The sequence below is a fragment of the Rhincodon typus genome, chromosome 7 (genome assembly GCF_021869965.1).
Source record: "Rhincodon typus isolate 14 chromosome 7, sRhiTyp1.1, whole genome shotgun sequence".
In the NCBI taxonomy this organism is placed as follows: Eukaryota; Metazoa; Chordata; class Chondrichthyes; order Orectolobiformes; family Rhincodontidae; genus Rhincodon; species Rhincodon typus.
Window position 1 is genome coordinate 96302921 of NC_063338.1, and position 23839 is coordinate 96326759.

The 23839-nt window shown below is 43.4% G+C and overlaps 1 protein-coding gene across 2 annotated transcripts in view; it reads right to left on the reverse strand.

Moving 5' to 3' along the window:
• The window catches only part of map3k2 (mitogen-activated protein kinase kinase kinase 2), a 102640-nt gene that overhangs the window by 48884 nt on the left and 29917 nt on the right, over window positions 1–23839 (reverse strand). For both annotated transcript variants that reach the window (XM_048598531.1, XM_048598530.1), the window contains 3 exons: window positions 9927–10000; window positions 8127–8245; window positions 6458–6498 (listed from right to left, as the gene is read on the reverse strand). In XM_048598531.1, the coding sequence (XP_048454488.1) occupies window positions 6458–6498; window positions 8127–8245; window positions 9927–9930 (164 nt within the window). In that variant the 5' untranslated portion in view covers window positions 9931–10000. The remainder of the gene's footprint in view (window positions 1–6457; window positions 6499–8126; window positions 8246–9926; window positions 10001–23839) is intronic.

The window sequence follows — 23839 nt, forward strand, 5'->3', positions numbered from 1 at the left end:
AGAGAGAGAGAGAGAAGAGAGAGAGAGAAAAGAGAGAGAGAGAGAGAGAGAGAGAGGGAAGAGAGAGAGACACAGTGAGTTTCTGTCTCCAGTAGCACTCCTGGGACAATTGAACCATCAGAGCAGCTAGAGCTGCAGACTGCAGAACTCCTCATACTTCACAACTGTGCCAACAACAGTGGATTTAATTAACTCCAAATCCCAAAGAGGTTTTTATCTTCAAAGTCAGCAGCTTGTTTGCTTTCCAGAAGTGATCAGGACCTTCAAACAGAAAATGCTTTAAAAGTAATTAGCGTTAAGAGAATTCCTGCTGGCTCATCCAGAAGTACTGATGGAGCAATCTAAATGTTAATTCAAACTTTTCTTAAACTTTCATTTTATGTTCATCAAGATGAGAGGTGTTGGTGTGGTGAAATGGAATACTTTCCAACATCAATTAGGAGAATTCTGACTGTGAAAATGGCACATCAAAAGCAGCCTTCTGTTCCACTAGTCCAAACTGAACATGTTCTGACACCAACCTGACTCCATCATAGTTTAAGTAGCTCATTACAGCAACAGCTAACTTCCATTTTGCAAATACATTCAGCTCATACTCACCATAGAAAACTTGACATTACCAACATCTCAGGTTTTTCCTTCTGGAACAAAGGTTCATTAGGTTAATTCCTGGGACACAAGGTCTGTCCAAAGACAAGATTGTATGATGGTCTTATATTCTCAGGGTTTTGTAAAAATAACAAGTGATCTCAATGAAATGTATAAAATATTTGACAACTTGATGTTAAGAGGCTGTTTTCTCAGACTGGGGAATCTAGAATACAGGGTCATTTTTTCAGGATAAGCGACCAGTCATTTAGAACGGATGAACTGAAAGTTTCTTCACCTAGGGGAACATAGGAAATAACGTAGGAAATGTAGGCCATTCAGCCCCTCCAACCCAATCTACCTTGCCACATCATGGTTGATTTTCTACCTCAGAACCACCTTCTTTTGCTATCCCTTATCACTTGATATCATTGATGGATTTCTAGATACCAATCTCTGTCTTGAGCATATTCAACAACTGAACTCCCATAGCCCTCCAGGCCAGAGTACTTTAAAGATTCATCACTGAGTGAGGGAACTCCTCCTCAACTCAGTCCTATATGACCTGCCCCATATTCAGAGCAATGGGAAACATCCCTCTCTGCATCTAACTCATCTACTGGAATGTTCGACATTTCAGGGAGATCACCCCTCATTTGTCTCAACTCTAGAGAATATAGGCCCAAACTCCTCAAACTGCCATTCAGAGGATATTCCTACCATCCCAGGAATTAACCCAGTGGATTCTGGCTGCACTACTTTTATGGAAAACATAGCCTTTTTCAAGTAAGGCAACGAAAACTGTACCCAGTACCACAGGTGTAATCTCACCAAGGTTGAATAAAATTGAAGCAAGATATTATATCTGTAATGATACCCTCTTGCAATAAAGGCCAACATACACTTTACATCCCAAATTGCTTGTGCACCTGTATGTTAGACAGACTTATGAACGAGAACACCTGGGTGCATTTGGACACGAACACACTGCAACCTCACACCACGTAAGAAATACTCCCATTTCTGTTTATTCCCCACCAAAGTGGATAACTTCCCCTTTTTTTCCATTACATTCTTTTTGCCATGCTCCTACTATTCACTTAGAGGCTTGTGAATCTTTAGAACATTTCTATCCCAGAAACCTGTGGTTAGACAGTTGCTGAACATATTCAAGAATGCGTCAACAGATTTTTAGGCTCTAAGGAAATTACAGGGAATTATGGGAATTGCAAAGTCAGGTTACATACAAACTGCATGCGGGAGGAGGCTGTTTAATAAAACCACAAGATTGTGGCTGATCTAATTGCAACCTCAAATCCATGTTCCCTCCCACCCACCCCCGATAACCTGTTATCTCCTTGCTTAGCAAGGATCTATGTATCACTAACTTGAAAATAACCAAAAACTTTGCTTCCAACAGTTTATCAGGAAGAGTGTTCCAAATTGTATTTGGAACCCCTCCCTCCACTACCAATGCTCAGCCACAACAGTGTATACTACGTACCAGATGCACGGCAGAAATTCACCAAAGATCCTCAGACAGCACCTTCCAAACCCACGACTACTTCCATCTAGAAGGAAGAGAGCAGCAGACATATGGGGACACCACCACCTCCAAGTTCCCCTCTAAGCCGCTCACCATCTTGGCTTGGAAATATATTGCCACTCCTTCACTGTCACTGGGTCAAAATCCTGGAATTCTCTCCCTTATAGCATTGTGGTTCAACCTACAGCAGGAGGACTGCAGCAGTTCAAGAAGGGAGCTCACCACCACCTTTTCAAGGGCAACTAGGGATGGGAAAGAAATGCTGGCCAACCAGCAACACCCACATCCCACAAATGAATAGGAAAACAAATAATCTTATAACCGGCAGAGAAACAATTTTACTCATCCTGGAATTAAATGGACAATCCTTATTTTTTAAACAGTGACCCTTAATTCTTGATGCTCCCAAAAAAGGAAACATTCTCTCCAAATGTAACCTGCCAAGTCCCCTTAGGATCTCATATGCTTCAATCAAGTCACCTCTTTCTCTAAACTCCAGCTGAGACTGTCCACCCTTTCCTTATAGGACAATGAACCCCTATTCCAAGTATTAATCAAGTAAACCTTTTTTTAAACTGCTTCCAACAATTTTACATCCTTCCTTAAATAAGGAGGCCAGTACTGTGCACAATACTCCAGATGCAGTCTTTTCTGTGCCCTGTATAATTGAATCATAACCCCCTCACTTTCGCATTCAATTCTCCTCACAATAAATTATAACATTCTAATGGCTTTCCTTATTACTTGATGTGCATGAGAATTCCCAGGTCCCTCTGCACCCAAGTCCTTCCAACTTCTCACCATTTAGATAAAATGCTTTCTCTTTCATTCTGCCAAATGGACAATCTACATTATACCTTTGTTGCCACATCTTTTCTCAGTCACTTAACCTAGCTTTTTTTTGTGATGTCCTCATCACAATTTACTTTCCTAACACTCTTTAGGTCACCGACGTTCAAACAGATGGCCAGCTTCCACGTTATTGAATGGTAAAGCAAAATCCAGAGTTTCCTACATTATTGACCTGGATCTGGTTTCTCCACTTGCCTTTCACCCAACCACTACTTTCTCTTTGGAATATTTCTCTGTCTTAATGTTGCAATTTCCTGTTGCTTGAATTTTTTCTTTATTTCTCATTCATTCCCTCCATCCATCTGCGCTTGATGCCCCACAAACTACCTTTGTTCAACTAAGGCTCTCTATCCCTTGATTTCTAGCTCATGATCTCTCTGCCGACTTCTGGAAACCACAACGTGGAGATGCTAGCGTTCAACAGGGGTGGACAAAGTCAGAAGCCACACAACACCAGGTTATACTCGCAACAGGTTTATTTGAAATTGCAAGCTTTCTCAGCACTGCTCCTTCATCAGGTGAAGTGGAGGGAAATGCACAGGCACAGAATATATACGCGGATTTATGTATATTTTATGTATATATTCTGTGCTTGTGCGCTTCTCTCCATTTCACTTGACAAAGGAGCAGCACTCCGAAAGCTTGTGATTTCAATAAATCTGATGGGCTATAACCTGGTGCCGTGTGACTTCTGACTTTGCCCACTTCTCGAAAATTTGTCTCTGCAGCTTGTGCTCTTCTCTTCCCAATATCTGACATCTCATTGGCCACTGAATGTTTATCATAGCCAACACAGTGAAACCAAATGAGATTATCAAAACAATGGTATAATAAAGACCTGGATCACATCTATTCTAACTTAGTTAAGGAGGACAAAAACTGTACATAGTATCCCAGTTGTAGTCTCATCAAAGCCCCATATAACTGCAGCAAGACTATCTTATTGCTATACTTCAGGAAAGAATCGGAGTGGGGGGAGCGGTGAGGAGCTGGGGGGAGTGGTGGTGTTGGAGACAGTACATAGAACAACTGCACAATGAAGAAACAGAGAGACAGATACGAGTGGAAATATAGAAAAATATTCTGAACATATGTAGAGATACATATTCAGATAATGTACAGAGTATTTGAAATCACAAGGAAACAAAAATCTGATAGACAGTGACTCGAGGATCTGTCATTGACAAAAACAAAAATGGCAAGGATCAGGGAGATTCCATTTATTCCCTTGAGGATGTGCACATTTTGGCTGGGCCAGCATTTAATGCCCATCTATGATTGCTGTTGAGAAGGAGCTGTTTTCTTGAACTATTTCAATCTATTTGGTGTAGAGATATCCATAATGCTGTTAGGAAGAGTTCCAGGATTTTGACCCAGCAGCAGTGAAGGAATGACAATTTATTTCCAAGTCAGGCTACTGTGTGGCTTCAAGGGAATTTGCAGATGGCGTCGTGCATCTGCAGCTCTTGTCCTTCTAGATGGTAGTGGCTGCGCATTTGGAAGGTGCTGTCCAATGAGCCTTGGTGAGTTTCTGCAGTGCATCTTGTAGATAGCATACACTGCTGCTACAATGCGTTGATGGTGGAGGGAGTGAATGCTTGTGTGCGTGCTGGCAATAAGCAGGCTGCTTTGGCCTGGATGGATAAGCTTCTCAAATGTTGTTGGAGCTTCCTGATTTGTGCCTTGTAGCTACTGAACAGGCTTTGGAATCAGGAGGTAAGTTCCCAGTTGAAGGATTCCTAGCCTCTGACCCGCTCTTGTAGGCATAGTATTTTTATGGCTGGGTCCAATTCAATTTGGTCAAGATGCTCATAGTGGGGAATTCAGTGATGATAATGCTGTTAAATGTCAAGGAGCAAAGGTTAGAGATGATCAATGCCGAGCACTTGCCTGGCACAAATGACTGTTGACTCTTATCAGCCCAAAGCTGAATATCATCCAAATCTTGCTGCATTTGAACATGGACTGCTTCAGTATCTGAGAAGTCATGACTGAGCAATCATTGGTGAACATCCCCACTTCTGACCTTATGATGGAGAGAAGGACAATGATGATGCAGCTGATAAGGGTTGGGCCTAGGATGTTACCACGAGGAACTCCTGTAGAGATGTCCTGGAACTGGGATGACCGACCTCCAACAATCACAACCATCTTCCTGTGTGCCAGATCTGACTCCAACCAGCCGAGAGCTAGCACCCCATCATCACCCACACCCCTCCCGATTCCCATTGATTCTGGTTTTGCTAGGGCTCTGCCAACTTGGTCAAATGCAGCCTTGATGTCAAGGGCTGTCACACTCACCTCATCTCGGAATTCAGCTCTTTTGGCCATGTTTGAACCAAGGCTATAATGAGGTCAGGAGCTGAGTGCCCCCTGCAGAACCCAAACTGGGCGTCACTGAGCAGGTTATTGCTGAGCAGGTGCTGCTTGATAGCGCTGTTAGTGACACCTTCCGTCAATTTACTGATGATTGAGAATAGACTGATGGGGCAGTACTTTGGCCGGGTTGGATTTGTTCTGCTCTCGCGGCCAATTCCTTGCATTGTCAGGTGCAAACCAGCATTTCAGCTGTACTGGAACAGCTTGGCTAAATGTGTGGCTAGTTCCGTAGCAAAATTTTCCAGTAATAGTGCTGGAATGTCATAGTAGTATGCAGTCTTTGCAGTATGTTGTGTCTCAAAACACTTCCTGATTTAAAAAAAAACATTCACAGGATGTGGGCATCGCTGGCTAAGTCAGCATTTACTGCCTATCCCCCGAGTGTCAACCACATTGCTATGGGTCTGGAATCACATGTAGGCCAGATTGAGTAAGGACAGCAGATTTCCTTCCCTAAAGGACATTAGTGAATTTGATGGATTTTTACATGATGATCATTAGGCTAGCATTTTATTCCAGATTATTACTGAATTCAAATTTCATCATCTATCAAAGTGGGATTCAAATCCTTTTTCCCAGAACAAGAACTTGGAGTTCTGGATTACTGGCATTGTCATTATCACTATGCCAGCACCTCCCCCTAACAGTCACCTTGATATCATAGGAGTCAACTGAATTAGGTGAAGATTGGCATCCGTGATGTTGGGGACCTTTGGAGGAGGCTGAGATGGATTATCCACTCAACAATTATTGAAGATTTGTACAAACGCCCTAGCCTTATTTTTTGCACTATGCGCTTTGTTCCCCCATAATTAGAGGTGGGGATATTGGTGGAGCCTTTTCCTCCAGTGAGTAGTTTAATTACCCACCATCATTCACAATAGGATACTGCAGGACTGCAGAGCTTAGTTCTGATCTGTCAGTTGTGGAATCAATTTGCCCTGTTTATCAGTTGCTGATTATTGTTGCTCAGATGCAAGTAGTTCTGTTTGGTAGCTTCACTAGGATGACACCTCATTTTTTAGGTCTGCCTGGTCCTTATGGTCGAGTACAACTCCTATTAATAAAAGAGAATAAAATATGATGCCTCACCTCTTCTCACCACGGTATTCAAACTTGACTCGAATATCATTCTGGAATTGAACAAATTCAGGAAATTAACTATTCTTACACAAGCAAATAAGCCTTGTCAGAAAAGAAAAGTTTCTTTTTATTTATTCATGGTTGGATGTCACTGGCTAAGCCAAGATTTATTAGCCACCCCCAATTGCCGTAAGGGCAGTTAAGAACTAACCAGTGGGTCTGACGTCACACGTAGGCCAGACCAGGTAAGGATGGCTGAGTTCCTTTCTAAAGGGACATTCGTGAACAAGATGGGTTTTTACAACAGTCAAAAGTGGCTACATGTTTGCCATTAGACTATCTTTTAATTTCACATTTTATCAAATTCAAATGTCACCATCCGTCATGATGGGATTCAAGCCAATGTCTCCAGCACATAATTCAGGATTACTAGTCTAGTGACATTATCACTACACCACTGCCTCTCCGTGAACATTATAAATAAGGGAAACGGAAGAACAAAGAATCTAGCCAATAATCCAAAGCCTTTTCCACAGGTCAACCTCCAACAAATACCAACCTACTCATCCTGTCCTTCAATCCCTTGTGTACTAAAAAGACATCTAGATTACACTTTGAACTAACTGTCATCATGCACTACAATAGCATTTTGAATCAAATAGCCTATTACACTGGAGGTTCTAGCCTTAGAATTTATTCGGAGAGTTGTTTTGTACTCTGCAACATTACATCAATTCTACAACAGACATATGGCACCCACACCCACTTGGCTGTGCCAGCATTTAAGTCCCACAAGAACAACTGCTCACTTTCTCACCTCACTCATCAACATAACTTCCTATTCCTTTCTTCCTGGTGTGTTTATCCAACTTCTTGTTAAACACTTTTTACGTTCTTCACCTCAACTAGCCCATGAAATATTAAGTTCTGTATCCTAGTTACACTGAGTAAGGAGGTTTCTCCTGAATTCCATATTGGATTTATGACTATTTGAGTTTTTGAATTCCTACATGTGGAAATGTTAAAGTGAAGAGCTGACTATTCCTGTAATCTGTAACAGACCTGTAGCTGTATGAAGTGAATCAGTAGAGGGTGCCAGACAACCAGATCAGAAAAGCGTGTGACAAATGTGTTGTAAAATTCTAACAGAACTAGACAGGGCAGATGCAGGGAGGATGTTCTCGATGGTGGGTGTGTCCAGAACCAGGGGTCACAGTCTGAGGGATTGGGGGTAGAGCATTTAGGATGGAGATGAGGAGACATTTCTTCACCCAAAGAGTGGTGGGCCTGTGGAATTCATTACCACAGGAAGTAGTTGATGCCAAAACATCGAATGTATTCAAGAGGCAGCTAGATATGGAACTTGGGATGGATGGGATCAAAGGTTATGGGGAGAAAGCAGGATTAGGCTATTGAGTTGGACGATCAGCCATGATCGTGATGAATGGCAGAGCAGGCTTGAAGGACCAATGGCCTCCTCTGCTCCTATCTTCTATGTATGGTTTCTATGCTCTCTGGTTCACACCATAAGACCACCATACAAACCATGAAAACGAGTAGGCCTTTCTGCCCCTCAAGCTTGTTCCACCATTCAACAGGATCATGATGGATCTGACATTCCCCACATTCACTTTCCTGCCCTTTCCCCATAAAACTCGATTCTTGACACTACACGTACCTGATTACTGGACATGGTGGTCTTCGGTTTCCCTGCATCATTCAATGGCAGGAGAGGTCGGCTAGCCATGTGGAGCACAGCTAGATCTTGCATGATGGAGTTAAGAGCTTGCTGCTCATCTATAAAAACAAATCAGATTTCAAAATAGTGAAAATCACCTCAAGAGTACAGTCACACTGTGCATCTCTGACCTTCTCTTGAAGTGGGAAGTCTTCCTGGATAAACTTATTAATCTGTCAATTTAAAAATGACAGCTTCTTCTTTTAAACCTTTTTGACAATAGAAACATGCATTGCGATCACTGCAGCATTCCTTATCTATGCATTAAAATGAGTTTATTACGCCATTGATGTCGACAGTGAACCCGAGTTTCTTAAAGGTAATTGTGTCAATATCCAGTGATGGTTGTCTATTCCTGTTTTTAATACTGATACACCCAGTAACATGATTGCTCATTCAAGACGGATGGGTAAGACGGGTGTACAAAAATACCAAAGCACTGCGAATGCTGGAAATCAGAAACTGCTGGAAAAACTCAGGAGGTCTGGCGGCGTCTGTGGACAGAAAGCCAAGTTTACATTTCAGGTTCAGTGACCCTTCTTCCGAGCTAACTGCAGTGAGGAAAAGGTTGGTATATATGCTAGAGAGTGTGAGGAGAGGGGCAAAAAGAGTAAACAATAGTTAGAGATGAAGCCCAGAGAAAGAGAAAACAGTTGGACAGATAAAGGAATGATAAAGGTCATCCTGGGAGAATTAATAGCTGCTAATGGGGACTGTTAGAGTCTGATAATGGATTGTTTGTGGTAGCAGTTCATGTGATGACAAGGCCTGGCGTGCAGGGGTTGGGGTGAGGACATGGGAGAAGGTGGTCAGGCTCAAAGATTATTGACCCTTCTGAGAAAGGATCACTCCGAAACATTAATTGATTTCTCTCCACAGATGCTGCCAGACCTGATGATCTTTTCCAGCAATTTCATTTTTTTGCTTCCAATTTACAGCAACCGCAGCTCTTTCAGTTTCCAGAAGTTATTGAACTCTATATTCAGTCTAGAAGGTTGCAGATTTTCCAAGTGGAAAATGAGACGCTGTTCTTCACAAGCTTAGCTTGTGCTAAGCTTCACTGGAGCACTGCAGCAAGCCTGAGACAGAACTGTCTGCCAGAGAACATGGTGGTGTGATGAAATGGCATGCAACTGGAAGCTCAGGTTTATTTTTGTGGACAGACGTATGTGTTCTGCCAAGCGGTTGCCCAATCTACGCTTTGTCTCTCCAGTATACAGCAGACTACATTGTCAGCCGTGAATACAGTAGACTAAATTGAGTGGAAGTGAAGGTAAATTGCTTCTTCACTGGAAAGTGTTCTTGGGGTCTTGGAAGGTGGGCTCCTCTCCAGCTGGACTCCATTTCCACTCACCCCTTCTCTAGCATATATACTAACCTTTTCCTCGCTACAATCAGTTTTGAAGGGTCACTGGACTTGAAACGTTAACTCTGCTTTCTTTCCACAGATGTTGCCAGACCTACTGAGTTTTTCCAGCAATTTCTGAAGATGTGTGCACACTATCCGCAGGTCCACAATCTGGGCACAGGACAATGCTACACGTTATCAGATTCTTCATCGTGGCTGTAAATCACCACCATCTCAAATTTCTCACAGACGAGGCAAGTTACTGTTGTTAGGTTATCCCAGGGCACTAACTCCAACATGGTTTTACCAAGTCATCTTTAATATTCCTCCTTTACAAAGAAAGTTCATCCTCACTTTGACAAGAAGCAAATACTGGCAAGCACTTGACTCACCCATGTTGGCAGCAAGATGGCCAAATGGACTTTTAACGGACAGGTGATTCTCCCATTAATAGGCTGAGTTTTACCTAAAACATAAAATGCAAAAAAAAAAAAAAATTGCTGTTTTAGTTTTACATTCACCAATATCAAACCATACAATAAGCATCCTAGCCTGCTCTCCCCACCCCTCTGCCATCTAATTTAACCCATTCCCAATCTGTATGGTCGATTAACAGAGGGAACTTTCACTCCATCAAACTGAACCAAGGTCCAAGAGGTGAAAGACTAGCCTCTACCCTCATCCACCACTAAACTCTTCAGGACTTGGTTATTTCAATTGTCAGAATGGGTATGGTATTGAGGTGTCTCAAAATAGTGGAATTGATTTGCCCAGCACTAATCAAGTCAGACCGTTTCCAAAAACAGTATCTACATTTTTTTTTAAAATCGTTCACAGGATGTAGACATCATAGCCAATACAAACACTTGTTGACCTCCCCAAGTGCCCTTGAAGTGAGTGGCTCACTAAGACTCATTTCAGAGGACACACTGCTGCGCGTGAGTAGTTGCAGCAGACTAGTCCAGGTAAAAGATGGAAGTTACCTTGCTGAAAGGCATTAGTGAACAACTGGTTGTAGTTTCATGGTCACCATTCCTGAGATTAGTTTTCGATACCAGATTTCTTTTTTAAAAACTATTGAATTTAAATTCCATCACCTCCCTTGATGGGATTCGAACCTGTGACACCACAGCATTAAAGTGGACCCCTGGATTACCATCCCAGTGTCATTACTTAGCACACTGTTACCCCCCAATATCATTGTTATTTTTCCAGGACGTACAGCATCCAACTGATTTCCATGCTCAGCACAATGGAGCATTTGGGAAATAAGGTCTCATTTTGCCCGAGTAAAACAGCTTGTGCATCACTTCATAGAAAATCAGAGCAGAAGTAGGCTATTCAGCCTTTTGAGCCTGCTCCACCATTCAATTTGTTCATGGCTGATCATCTAATACATTACTCTATTCCTGCTTTCTCCCTGTAGACTTAGATCCTTTTAGTCCCAAGAATTACATCTAGCTCCCATTTAAAAATATTCAGTGTTTGGGCCTCAACCACTTTCTGGGGTAGTGAATTCCACAGGCTCACCACTGTCTGGGTGAAGACATTTCTCTTCATAAGAACTTACAAACAATGAACAAGTGTAGATCACTAGGCTCTTCAAGCTTGCTTCTCCATTTAGTAAGATCATGGCTAATCTGATTTTAACCTCAACTCTATATTCTTGCATAACCCCAATAATCTTTCATCCCTCTTAGTAATCAAGAAGCTATCATCACTCTTATAAATATTTAAAACTCTGCATCCACAGAATTTTGAGGAAAGGAATTTGAAAGAATCAACCCTCAGAAAAACTGGTTCATCATCTCTATTCTGAATAGATACCCCTTCTAAACTATGCAACTGGGCCAACATGCCAAGGAATGGCAGATGGAGTTTAATTCAGACACATGCGAGATGTTGCATCTTGGTATGGCAAACCAGGGCAGAACTTACACAGTTAATGGTAGGGCCTTGGGTAGTGCTGCCACACAGAGAGACCAAGGCGTGCAAGTAAACAGCTCCTTGAAAGTGGGGTCACAGGTAGACAGGGTGGTGAAGGCAGTGTTTGGCACACCTGCCTTCATCGGTCAGAACACCGAGTATGGGGTTGGGACACCATGTTATGACTGTACAAGACATTGGCAAGGCCATATTTGGAGTCCTGCGTACAATTCTGGTCACCCTGCTATAGGAAGGGTGTCATTAAACTGGAAAAGAACGAAAACAGATTTATGAGAGATTGGAAGGTTTGAGTTATAAGGAGAGGCTGGATTTTCTTTTTCATGTGTGGGATATGGGCATCGCTGCCTGGCCAGCATTTATTGACCTTCCGTAGTTGCTCATGAAAAGATGGTGGAGAGCTGCCACTGCAGTACACCTGCTGTGGGTTGACCCACAATGCCATTAGGGAAGTAATTCCAGGATTTTCACCCAGCAAGTGATGGAAAGATGATATATTTCCAAGTGCGGATGGTGAGTGACTTGGGGGGGAACGTGCAGAGGGTGGTGTTCCCATATATCTGCTGTCCTTGTCCTTCTAGATGAATGAATTTGAATGGTTGAATGATTTATTGTCACTTGCATTTTACAGTGAAAAGCTTCAATTGTCTCCACAATCCGAGGCTATTTTGAATTATCTGATTCGATTAAATTTGATTTGATTTATTTATTGTCACGAGTACCTAAGAACAGTGAAAAGCTTTGTTTGTGAGCAGTACAGACAGATTATAGTGAGGAAGGACATACAGATCATTGGGTGAAAAAAAAAACTTAGAGGCATACAGGTTACATCACACAGGGCGTACGCTAGGCAAGATCAACATTATTTGAAGTTAGAGAGTCCATTCATCAGTCTAACAACAGCTGGGAAGAAGCTGTTCCTGAACGTGCTGGCGTGTGTTCAAGCTTCTGTACCTTCTGCCTGACGGAAGAGATTGTAGTAAAGCATTAACAGGGTGGGAGAGGTCTTTGATGATGTTGGTGGCCTTTCCGCAATGGCGAGCCATTTAAACCGAGTCCATGGATGGAAGGTTGGCTTCTGTGATGTTTATACGCACAGCCCAGACTTTCTGTAGTTTCTTACGGTCCTGGGCAGAGCAGTTGCCATAACAGGCCGTTATGCACCCGGACAGTATGCTTTCAATGGTGCATCTGTAAAAGTTGGTGAGAGTCCTTATGGACACACCAAATTTCCTGAGCTGTCTGAGGAAGAAGCGGCGTTGTTGTCAACCTCTTCCGTCAGGCAGAAGGTACAGAAGCTTGAACACACACCAGCATGTTCAGGAACAGCTTCTTCCCAGCTACATGGGAACTCGAGGACAGGTTATCGGTTATTGTCACTCCTAGGAACTGGACACTCTCCACCCTCGGGGTTGTGGGGGGCGGTTGGGGGGCGGGAGGAGGATGGTGGTGGGGAGGCGGTTGCGCATGTTCTCCTCTTTTCTTCCTGAAGTCAATGATCAGTTTTCTAGTTTTGCTGATGTTGAGAAAGAGGTTGTTCTCATTGCACCATGTCATGGAGCCCTCTATCTCCTTTCTGTGTTCTGACTTGTTGTTGTTAGATATGTGTCCTACCACGGCGGTAAACTTGTATATTGCGTTCATTCAGAATTTAACAACATAGTCGTGGGTGTACAGGGAGTACAGTGGCGGGGAGGAGGTGGAGAGAGAGGGAGATCCAGTGTTGAGTGTTATCATGGAGGAGGTGTTGTTATCTATCTTCACTGACTGTGGTCTATAGGTCAGAAAGTCAAGAATCCAGTTGCAGACGGCGGAGCTAAGACGTAGGTCTCAGAGTTTTGAAGTTAGTCTGGAGGGGATAATAGTGTTGAAGGTGGAGCTGGAGTTGATGAGCAGGAGTCTGATGTAGGTGTCCTTTTGTCCATTGTTCCAGAGATGAGTGCAGGGCTAGGGAAATGCTGACCACTGTGGACCTGTTACGTCGGTAGACAAATTGTAGGGGATCGAAGCAGGCTGGGAGACTGGAGTCAATGTGGGCCATGAGCAGCCTCTCGAAGCATTTCATGATTATTGAGGTCACAGCCACTGGTCAGTAGTCATGAAGGCACATTGCATGTGCTTTCTTAGGTACTGGGAGAGCGGTGGTCTTCTTGAAGCAGGTGGGGACTTTGGCTTGCAGGAGGGAGAGGGTGAAGATGTCAGCGAATACCTCGCCAGGTGGTCCACACAGAATCTAAGTGAACGGCCGGGGACTCCGCCTGGGCCCCTCACTTTCCTCGGGTTTACGCTCAGCGAGACTGATCTGACATCTGTAGCAGTGATTGGAGGAACAGGTGCATCTGGGGCTTTGGGACAGATGACATGCAGAATGCCAGGGACACTTGAACCAAGCATAGAAAGCATTGAGTGCATCAGGGAGTGTGTTTCAGAATAAGAGTAAAAAAGATATAGCTGAAAGAAAGTCTATCTTCGTTCCGCCACCTCCACCATGAGTTATGAGCTGGCTCACCAGCACCACGACACCTGTGCCGCCATTCCTCCTTCACTGCCTCGCTGCCATCTGTGCTGGACCCACCGTCGTAGGAGTTGCTATTCCTTAGGCGCCATCTCTTCGTCACTGGGCCCACCTTGCCAATGCCAGAATTCCATGCTGCACTCACTCTCGCCCTTTGACCAGGAGACCCAGGCTCCGCTGTCACCTTGCTGATAACCAGGATTCCCCATTGGTGCCACTGTAGCTCCTGCCTCGCCAATACCAGAAGTCCCCGCTCTGGGCATGTTTTGACCAGGAGTCCCTGGCTCTACTGCCAGACCAGGCCTCATCCGCACCAAGAGTCCCACTCGGTCTGCCCTCTTCTGTGATGTCACCTTGTCAGCACTGACTTCTTGAAGAGTCCACTGCCGCTGTCGATTGCTTTGGAGGAGCTTTGCCGTTAGTCCCAAACTCCGGGAGGGACATCCTCGATGCTGTTACTGCTGCCGCCAATTGCCAGGAAGAGAGTCTACCACTGCTGTCTCAAACTGCTGGGAGGCTGCCGCCACTCTCACCGACGCACTGAGGCCACAACTAACACGCCAAAGAAACCGAAAGAAAATAAACAAAAAGAAAGAGAGAATTAAAGAGAAAGTAGATGACAGTGGATGAATCCTGGGCCAGAGCCTGCACTAAGCCCTGCTACTCCACTGCCATCTTGGAACCTTGAAGATGGAAGTGGTCGTGGGTTTGGAAGGTGCTGTCTGAGGATCTTTTGTGAATTTCTGCAGTGCATCTTATAGATAGTACATACTGCTGCTACTGAGCGTTGGTGCTGGAGGGAGTGGATACTTGTGGATGTCGTGCCAATCAAGCAGCTGTTTTGTCCTGGATGGTATCAAGCTTCTTGAGGTTGTTGGGGCTGCACCCAACCAGGCAGTGGGGATTATTCCAGCAAATTGTGGATTGTAGAAGGTGGACAGGCTTTGGGGAGTTAGGAGATGAGTTACTTGCCACAGTATTCCTAGCCTCTGACCTACTGTTGTAGCCACTGTGTTTATGTGGTGAGTCCAGTTGAGTTTCTGGTCAATGACAACTCTGAGGATGTTGATAGCGGGGGATTCAGTGACAGTGGTACCACTGAATGTCATGGGTCAGCGGATAGATTGTCTCTTATTGGTGATGTTCATTGCCTGGCATTTGTGTGGCACGCATGTTACTTGCCACTCATCAGCCCAAGCCTGGATATCGTTCAGATCCCGTTATATTCAAATATGAACTGTTTCAGTAGCTGAGGAGTCGACGAATGGTGCTGAACATTGTTCGCTGATGTTTGGGCTTAGGACACTAACCTGAGGAACTCCTGCAGAGAAGTCCTGGAGCTGAGATCACTGACCTCCAACAACCATCACCATCTTATGTGTCAGGTATGACTCCAACCAGTGGACGGTTTATCCCCCGATTCCCATTGATTCCAGTTTTCCTCGGGCTCCTTGATGCCAACTTGGTCAAATGCAGCCTTAATGTTAGGGGCTGTCACTCTCACCTCACCTCTGGAATTCAGCTCTTATGTCCATGCTTGAACCAAGACTGTAATAACATCAGGAGCTGACTGGCCCTGGTAGAACCCAAACTGGACATCACTGAACAGGTTACTCTCACCTTACCTCTGGAATTTAGTACAGAAGGCCATCCGCCAGCTTAAGAACAACAAGGCTGACTGAGCAGGTGGTATCCCCGCTGAGGCACTGAAGTGCGAAGGCAAAGAGCTCCTACTGCAGCCACATACCCTATTCTGCCTTATCCGGAAGGAGGAGAGCATTCAGGAAGAGCTACAGGATGCTACAGTTGTGAGCATTTTAAAACAAAGGGAACAAGTCTGACTGTGGTAACTACAGGAGAATCTCCTTGCTGTTGACCGTTGGAAAAAAGAGTAGGTCGTCCACAACTTCTCCTCCCTGTGGCTGAATAACTCCTCCTGGAGTCACAGTGTGTTTTTGGGCCAAGCAGAGGCACAACGGACATGGCTCTCACTGCACGAAAGCTGCAGGAAACATGCAGAGCCTACCCCCCTGTACATGGCCTTCTTCGACCTTTGACACCTATTTGCTCCTTCATTGTGCCCCTTGGAGGAAAACTGACCCTCAAGAAGTTTTGCTCTTTCCTCCAAGAGAAATCTTCCCCAGCACTCTACACTCCTAAACCCTCACCTCACTGCCCCTCAACTAGAGCATAAACGCTGCTCCCTCCACACTTCACATCAGCTCTGAAGAAGAGTCATCTAACTCGAAATGTTAGCATGCGCTCTCTCTCTCTCCATGGATGCTGCCTGACTTGCTGTGATTTCCAGCATTTGTTGTTTTCAGTCTTTGACACCATCAATCGGGAAGCATTATGGAGCATCCTTCTCCATCCTGGTTGCATCATGAAGTTTGTTACAATCTTTCACCTGTTCCACGACAACATGGAAGTTATGGTAATGACAAATCGCTCCCCCACTGACCCATTCCCCGTTCAGACTAGTGTCCACCAGGGCTGAGCCATCACCCCAATGCTGTTCTCGATCTACCTCGCTGCATTGCTTCACCTCACCACATTCCCAACATCGTAAATAAGCTTCCCGCATCTAGCCTGTCCAGTCCCATTAGGATTTTATATGCTTCTATGAGATTCCTCCTCATTCTTCTAAACATGAGAGCATGGGTCTCACCCTGAACATCTGCAAGACAAAGGTCTTCCACCAACCCTGCACGGCACCATGGAGTGAACCTCCGATCATCGAGGTCCACCGGGAGGCCTTGGAGAACGTGACCACTTCCAATACCTTGGGAATGTCCTATCAGCCAAAGCAGCTATTGATGAGCAGATCCAGCATCACCTTTGGTTGCCTGAGGAAAACGGTGTTCGGGGACAACAACATCAGACCCAGCACTAAGATCTTGGGTTAAAGAGCTGTGCCAGTTCCTGCCCTCTTATATGGTCCGAGATATGGACTGTCTACAGCAGACACCTCAAGGCGCTGGAGCAGTACCATCAACGCAGCCTGCGCAAGATCCTGCAAATACGCTGGGAGGAAAGATGCACCAACCTTAGTATCCTCAAACAGGCCAACATCCGCAGCATTGAGGCCCTGACCACCCTTGATCAGCCACAATGGGCTGGGCACGTCATCCACATGTCCAACACAAGACTCCGAGCAGGCACTCTACTCCCAGTTCCGAAATGGCAGGCGTGCCCCAGGTGAACAGAGGAAGCACTTTAGTGATACCCTCAAGACCTCACTGGTGAAGTGCAGCATTCCCACAGATACCTGGGAATCACTGGCCTAGGAACGTCCAAAGTGCAGGAGCAGCATCTGGGAAGGCATCCACCACCTCAAGACTTGCCGTCGGGAAAAAAGCAGAAGCCAGGCGAAAACAGCGCACTGCCACAACAATGCCTGACCCACCCCTTCCACAACCACTTTCTGCCCCAAGTGTAGTTTAAACTGTGGTAGCTGCATCAATCTGTACAGCCACCTAGAGACTCACCTTGAGAGTGAAACAGACTCATCTTTGTCTGTGAGGGACCACCAATTATGATGATGAGTCTTGATATCCTGGGACATCCAGTTTGTAAAGACCCAGAGTTCCATTGACCTTGGCCCATGACTCTACTCAACTGCTCCAGTTCAAATTGGGAGGTTTTTTGTATTACTGGAGATAACTGCCTTCCTGTTCAGAGCTCAGCTATTCTCCCGCAAAAATAATTGAGACAAATCCCAAAAGCAAAACTGGGATCATACATTTTTGTAATTGAGAGATTTAAGTGAAATAAGTTTGATGATGTACAAGACATTACTCATCTAAAAGGCAGACTCTAAGGCACCAAGAACTCACCATGATGTTTATTTTAATTTTTCTCACTCCAGCAACTGTTGTCCTCTTTGAAGTAAGGCTAAGCTCATAGTCATTAAAGTGCTTCCAATTGCTCTGGCATTTCAGTTACATTGGTGCAGAAAATAATACATAATTCGCAGTTACTATCCTAAACTAGGCTTATATAATTTGTTAACGCTCATTTATCATCCTATTCTTATCAAATGTGAACTGTAAAACTGGATAAGTACTTGAAACTAAGAAATTTGCAGGGCTACGGGGAAATAGTGCAAGGCAGAATGGAATTAATTATAGAAATCTTTCAAGAAGTCAGAGACATGTTGTACTGAATGGATCCTCCTGTACGTGCCATGACTCAATGGTGTAGCATGGTGGAAATCAAGCCACGCATTCTTGGTGTCATCACAAAAGCTAAAGATATTTTCAACTAACTACAGGTAGGTCTGCTATAATGCGTGTTTCGTTAACACGAATTGGCTGTAATGCGATTAATAAATAGTGGATGCTGTTCGGTTAACGTACACTTTCTGATGTGCGGGTATAGTGATTTTCTATAGTAATTTCCCTATAACGCGATTTTCTATAGTGTGATTTTCTACAGCGTGAGGTCACACAAAGAACGCAACTATCACGTTATAGGAGAACTACCTGTACTCAAAATTCCTTAACTTCTGATTTTCTGACCCTGATTAATAGACAGCACAGACCAGGTTTCTGTGCTTAAGAAGAATTACTACTTATTACAAATAATTGTATTCTAGCTACAGATAAAGCATTACAAAACAATTGTGACATAACAGTACTTGTTAAAACTCTAACGCCCTTCTGAACCATCCCTTACATATACACAGGCAGGAAAAAGAAACACATGGATAGAAGAGAAAAACTGCGAAGACAGGTCAGTACTCTTTGTCCACAAATTCTGTTGTGATAATTCTTGCTAATCCAAACGTTTCTTTTTGGCTTTCCTCATTGAACACATTCACTGGTTTGTAAAAGGCACAGGGTGGTTGGTGCACCTGGAAATATCTGATTTATCAATTAAAACTCACAGCAACAGCTGAAGGGAGATTAACTGCTTTCATGGCTTAAAGCAAGATTTGACTGCAGAGAAGACAGAGACCGCTCCCAAGTAATGGCAATCCAATCCCTCCTCTGTAAGTTGTCCTCCTTTCTAAGCTGTTCAGTTACCTAACATAATCACATGGCTGTTGGCAAGCACAAGGGTTTTGTCATCAACAACTAGTCACCAATCCACAGTCCCATCAACTTCTGTGGGCCCTCAGCTGCATCTATACACAAGCCCTCAGGTCCTGTTCATTTACAATCACTTCAGTTACTGCTTGTTCAAACAGTTATTTACAGTGCTTACCATGGGAGCCAGGTTACTTGCTTTTAAAAACATGCAGCCATCCTTTCAAAGTGCTAGTTTTAAAATAGTTCTCTTTTATTTCAGTCCACAATTTTAAAAGTACAAAAATAAAAAGACATGAACCTTGTATCTAACTCTGTGACTCTATCAACGATCTTCAAAACAGTTCCAAAGACTCCCCATTTTGAAGATGAATGCTGAACCCTTTGAAAAACCAGCCTGCACCTGGGTGAGTTTAAATAACTGTTAACTTCAATTGGATCTGCCAAACATATAGGCTACATGAGGATATGACAATGTGAATTTTCTGAAGTGGAAGGACAAGGTGACAAAACCATTTAAAAACACACAAATGGGATCTTGGTTTTATTGATAGAGACCTCGTGTACCAAAACCAAGTTATGCCACACTTTGAAAAATAACAGGTTTAAACCCCAGCTGGTGTACTGTGGGCACTGCTGTCCATCACATTTTAGGAAGGAAGAAAGGAGAATTACTTGACTGGTTCCAAAGACAAAGATGTCTAGTTATGAGCAGAGGTTGGGCATGCTCTTTGTAGAATTGAATTGAATCATTTCCCAGCTACATACAATTCTGCCAGCACGGGACACCCTGACAAGCAGAGCCCATTCATTCTACAGAACTATTTTCATTAGGATTTCAGTGGAGTATAAATGGCGATTCCGAAAATTTTCACACTTCAGCCACTCGAACAGTGCAAAACAATCGACAGTGCAAGTACATAGATCCCAACCTTGCTAACTGGAGCTGCATCCATTTTTTTGAGGAGCATGAAGCACTGGCTTTACTATCTGTGATTGGCATAAGATACTAAGTTCAGAAACATATCACACGTGAAATTATTTTGGCTTAAACACAACCATTTTGGTGCTGACATTCTTTATAAGTAAAACCACTACCAATTAACAAAACTAAGTTGGTGTCTTTTTGTGCAATTTCCAAGGATTAAACATAGTCCCTTCTCATTTTCTTCCTTCCAGACACAATCTACCTTGGCATTCTGCACAACATCAATGTTATTCATCCCTTTCTTTGCTGGTGACCATGCTTTCAGTTGTCTAGCCCTGAAGCTTATGGATTCCCTGTTCAAATCTCTACTCCTGTCTTCTTTAACACACTTAGATCCTACCTCATATCTTTGATCATCTAACATAATACCTTCATTGTGGTTTAATGTTAAATTCTGCCTCATCAAATCCCTTGGGACAATTTACTATTATCAAATCATTGAATAAATGCAAGCTACTTTTATTATAGACCAAAATATTGCAGATGGTGGAAACCTCAAATAAAGACAAAAGTGCAGGAAATAACCAAACTGGGCAGTGCATCAATCTGAACTACTGCGTTACTCTCTTCACAGATGTTGCCTGACTTGCCATGCATCTCCAGAATTTTCTGTCAGTTGAATAAGAATTTGAATTAGAATTATTGTCACGTACTCACATGAGTACAGTCAAAAGTTTACAAGTCGCCACTTACGGCGCCATCTTAGGTACCAAAGTACCCAAGTACAAATTCTTAGGGGAAAAAAATAGAAAAACAAAGAATTAAAAAGTAGAGCAATAAATCAGCAAAATAAAGAAATTAGACTTCAGAATAGGTTCGTCTGTACTAACTGCTGCTACTTTGGTTCAAGATAAAATTACTAATTGATTTGCAAAACTGCAAGAGGAGACAAAAAAGAAATAGGCAAAAAATGAAAAAGCTCAACTTACAAATTACTTCACAGGGTGAAAACAGTGCCAACACTTTTATCCCTTTAAAGAATCTTGTTCAAGAGCGTAATGTGGACTGAGAACTCCTCAATATCAAGACAGGCATAAGACAACAGGGATCTACAGTATAGACAAAGCCTACTATGCTGCTCTTCTCTACGCCGCTTCTCCATACTCCAGACTTCTCCCATGGGACACATTAACTCAACAAAAAAACAAATTTTAGACTTCATGTAGACAGATTTCTGCCAGCACCTAGCGCTTAGAAAGATCTAGTGGCCTGCAGATACTGCCTTGCATCATTAAAAATCCCTGTCTCGAGAACTCGGAGAGCATTCTGCAACTGCAAGCTTCGCATAAAATCTGCACTTTAAAACCAGAGGGAATTCATGATGCAGTTTGAACATGTATCAACTCCTCCTCCATCCCCAGGAAACAGGCTGGATTTGAGAACACCAGAGACAATTTTGTGCATTACTTAAACCCCCCCCCCGACACACACACACACACACACACACACACACACACAGACAAGAAAAGCCAGAATAGTCTCTTCATTTTTTTAAACTCACAAATCAAAATTTAAACGAGCTTTTGACCAGGTCAGTCTTTAAAGGTGGATGAAGCAGTTGCAGTGGTGAGCATTATGTAGTGTATCAATTTTTTTGTGTCTGATATTTCTGAAGGGCTGCATTTGTGGCTAACACCACCACAAGGTGGAGCAACACGCAATCATACATCAAATTGGAATGCTGTTTCTGGTTTGATGCACAAACAATGATAATACTTTCCACTGTAATAGGGAACCTAGTCAATAGGAAATAATTGTTCATTCCTGATAGTTTCTTTACGAATCCTATCTTCTGTATCAGTTACAGTGTCTGTTTACTAATAATAAGGACATCCAACAAGTATTAAAAATTGCAGGCATTCAAAATACAGTCCCATCAAATGTCAGAATATTAAACAAGGTACGCATGGCCAAGTAGTAATCTCTGATATACTGTAACTTCTGTTTTACATGCAAAATGTCTGTCAAACCTCTTGTTTCCATCACTTGTTTTAACTGTTGCAGGTGCATCTGCGTATGCTCACCTGGATCATGGTGGCCATTTTTAATGGTAGAACCGTAGGCCCACAATGGTAATACACATTTTGTTTCTATAAACCAACGTATTGTTAAACAGCCAGTTATGATCGGACAATAAAGCCTCTAGGGAACATGGCATTGAAACCCAAATCTGTGAACGGCGCCACCTACAAGTTCAAGGGAGCAGATGTATGGCAACACTACCACCTAAAAGAAAAACAAAGTGCTGGAGAAACTTACTAGATTTGGCAGCATTTACTGACAGAAAGAGAAACAGTCAACGTTTCAAGTTCAAAATGACTCTGCTTCGAAACAAAGGGGGTTGCAAAGGTTATGGTTTTATGCTGTAAGAAAAAGTGGGACGGGAGGAGCATGTGGAAAAAGTTGGCAAAGGTGCCCCAGTGCAGAAAGTAAAGGAAGTGCCAATGATAATAAAGAAATGATATAGATAAAGAGTAAGTGTTAATAGCAGAAAATGAATTAGCACAACGACAGCAAACTCATGCAAACAAGACATAGGGTGCCCAAGGCTGGATTTGAAATGTAGGACACAGCTGGTTGTCTGAAGTTGCTGAACACACTGTCAAGTCCTGAAAGCTGTAAACTGTTTAAGTGGAACACAAGGTTCTGTTTTTCCAGCTTACAATGGGCTTCACTGGAACACCGTAGAAGGCTTAAGGCAGAAACATTAGTGTGAGAACAATATGGTATAGTAAAGTCACAAGTGACTGGAAGGTCAGGGTCATTTTTGTGAACAGAGTGGACGCGGAAGCCAAAGTTAACAAAGAACACTTAGAATAAGAGGCCGAGGAAATAATAAGGAGGAACCAGGAAATGGCAGATGAGTTGAACATATACTTTGCATCTCTCTTCACTGCAGAAGACACGAACAGCATTCCAAAATTACTAAATAGTCAAGGGGCAAAAGGAGTAGAGGAAATAAATACAACCATCACTGGAGAAAAAGCACAAGGGAAACTAATAGGGATAAAATTCAACAAGTCCATCTGGACACAATGCGATGCATCATTGTTATTGTCAGCAATCCCTTGCTAACAAGTTTAATTGGCCATTTTAAAAATCTCTGTCACTGTTCATGGGTTTCTGTGGGTTCCTGGGTGGCTGATGAGCCTGATTCTAGAGCTGCACCTCTGACCACACATTTGGCAGGGGTTACGAGGAGGCAGAATTGGTCCTCAGCCTTGAGATCGTTAACATTCCTTTCTCCAGTTCCTTTTCCATACTTCCTCTTGCTGAAGAGTAATTTCATACTAGAGGTTGCTGTATGAGGTATGCTGTATATTGCAAGTCAGTTTTGTTCGAATGAGGGTCTCTCCAGCATTGACATCTATACTGCATTTCTTGAGGGAAAACTTCAGGGAGTCTTTGAAATGTTTCCTTTGTCCTCCTCTCATTTGAGTGCCTTCCTTGAGCTGGGCAAAGAATATTTGCTTTGGCAGTTGGTGCTTAGGATGCCCGAGTTCATGGCCAGCCCCACAAAGTTGGCTTTGGATTATTGCGGCCTCAATGCTGGTGTTATTAGCTGTATCAAGGACTGATGTTAATACGCCTGTCCTCCCAGCTGATGTTGAGAATCCTTCCCAAACAATGTCGATGGTACGTCTTGAGGGTCTTGAGATGGCATCTACGTGTAGTGCGAGTTTCAGAGCCACATGGAAGAGTCAGAACAGTGACTACATTATGGACAAGGATTTTGGTATCAGGACGGATGTCGGTCATTGAGACTCTCAACCTTTGGCATCCGAAGGCGGCGCTTGCAGAGTGGATGCCCTGTTGAATCTTTGCATC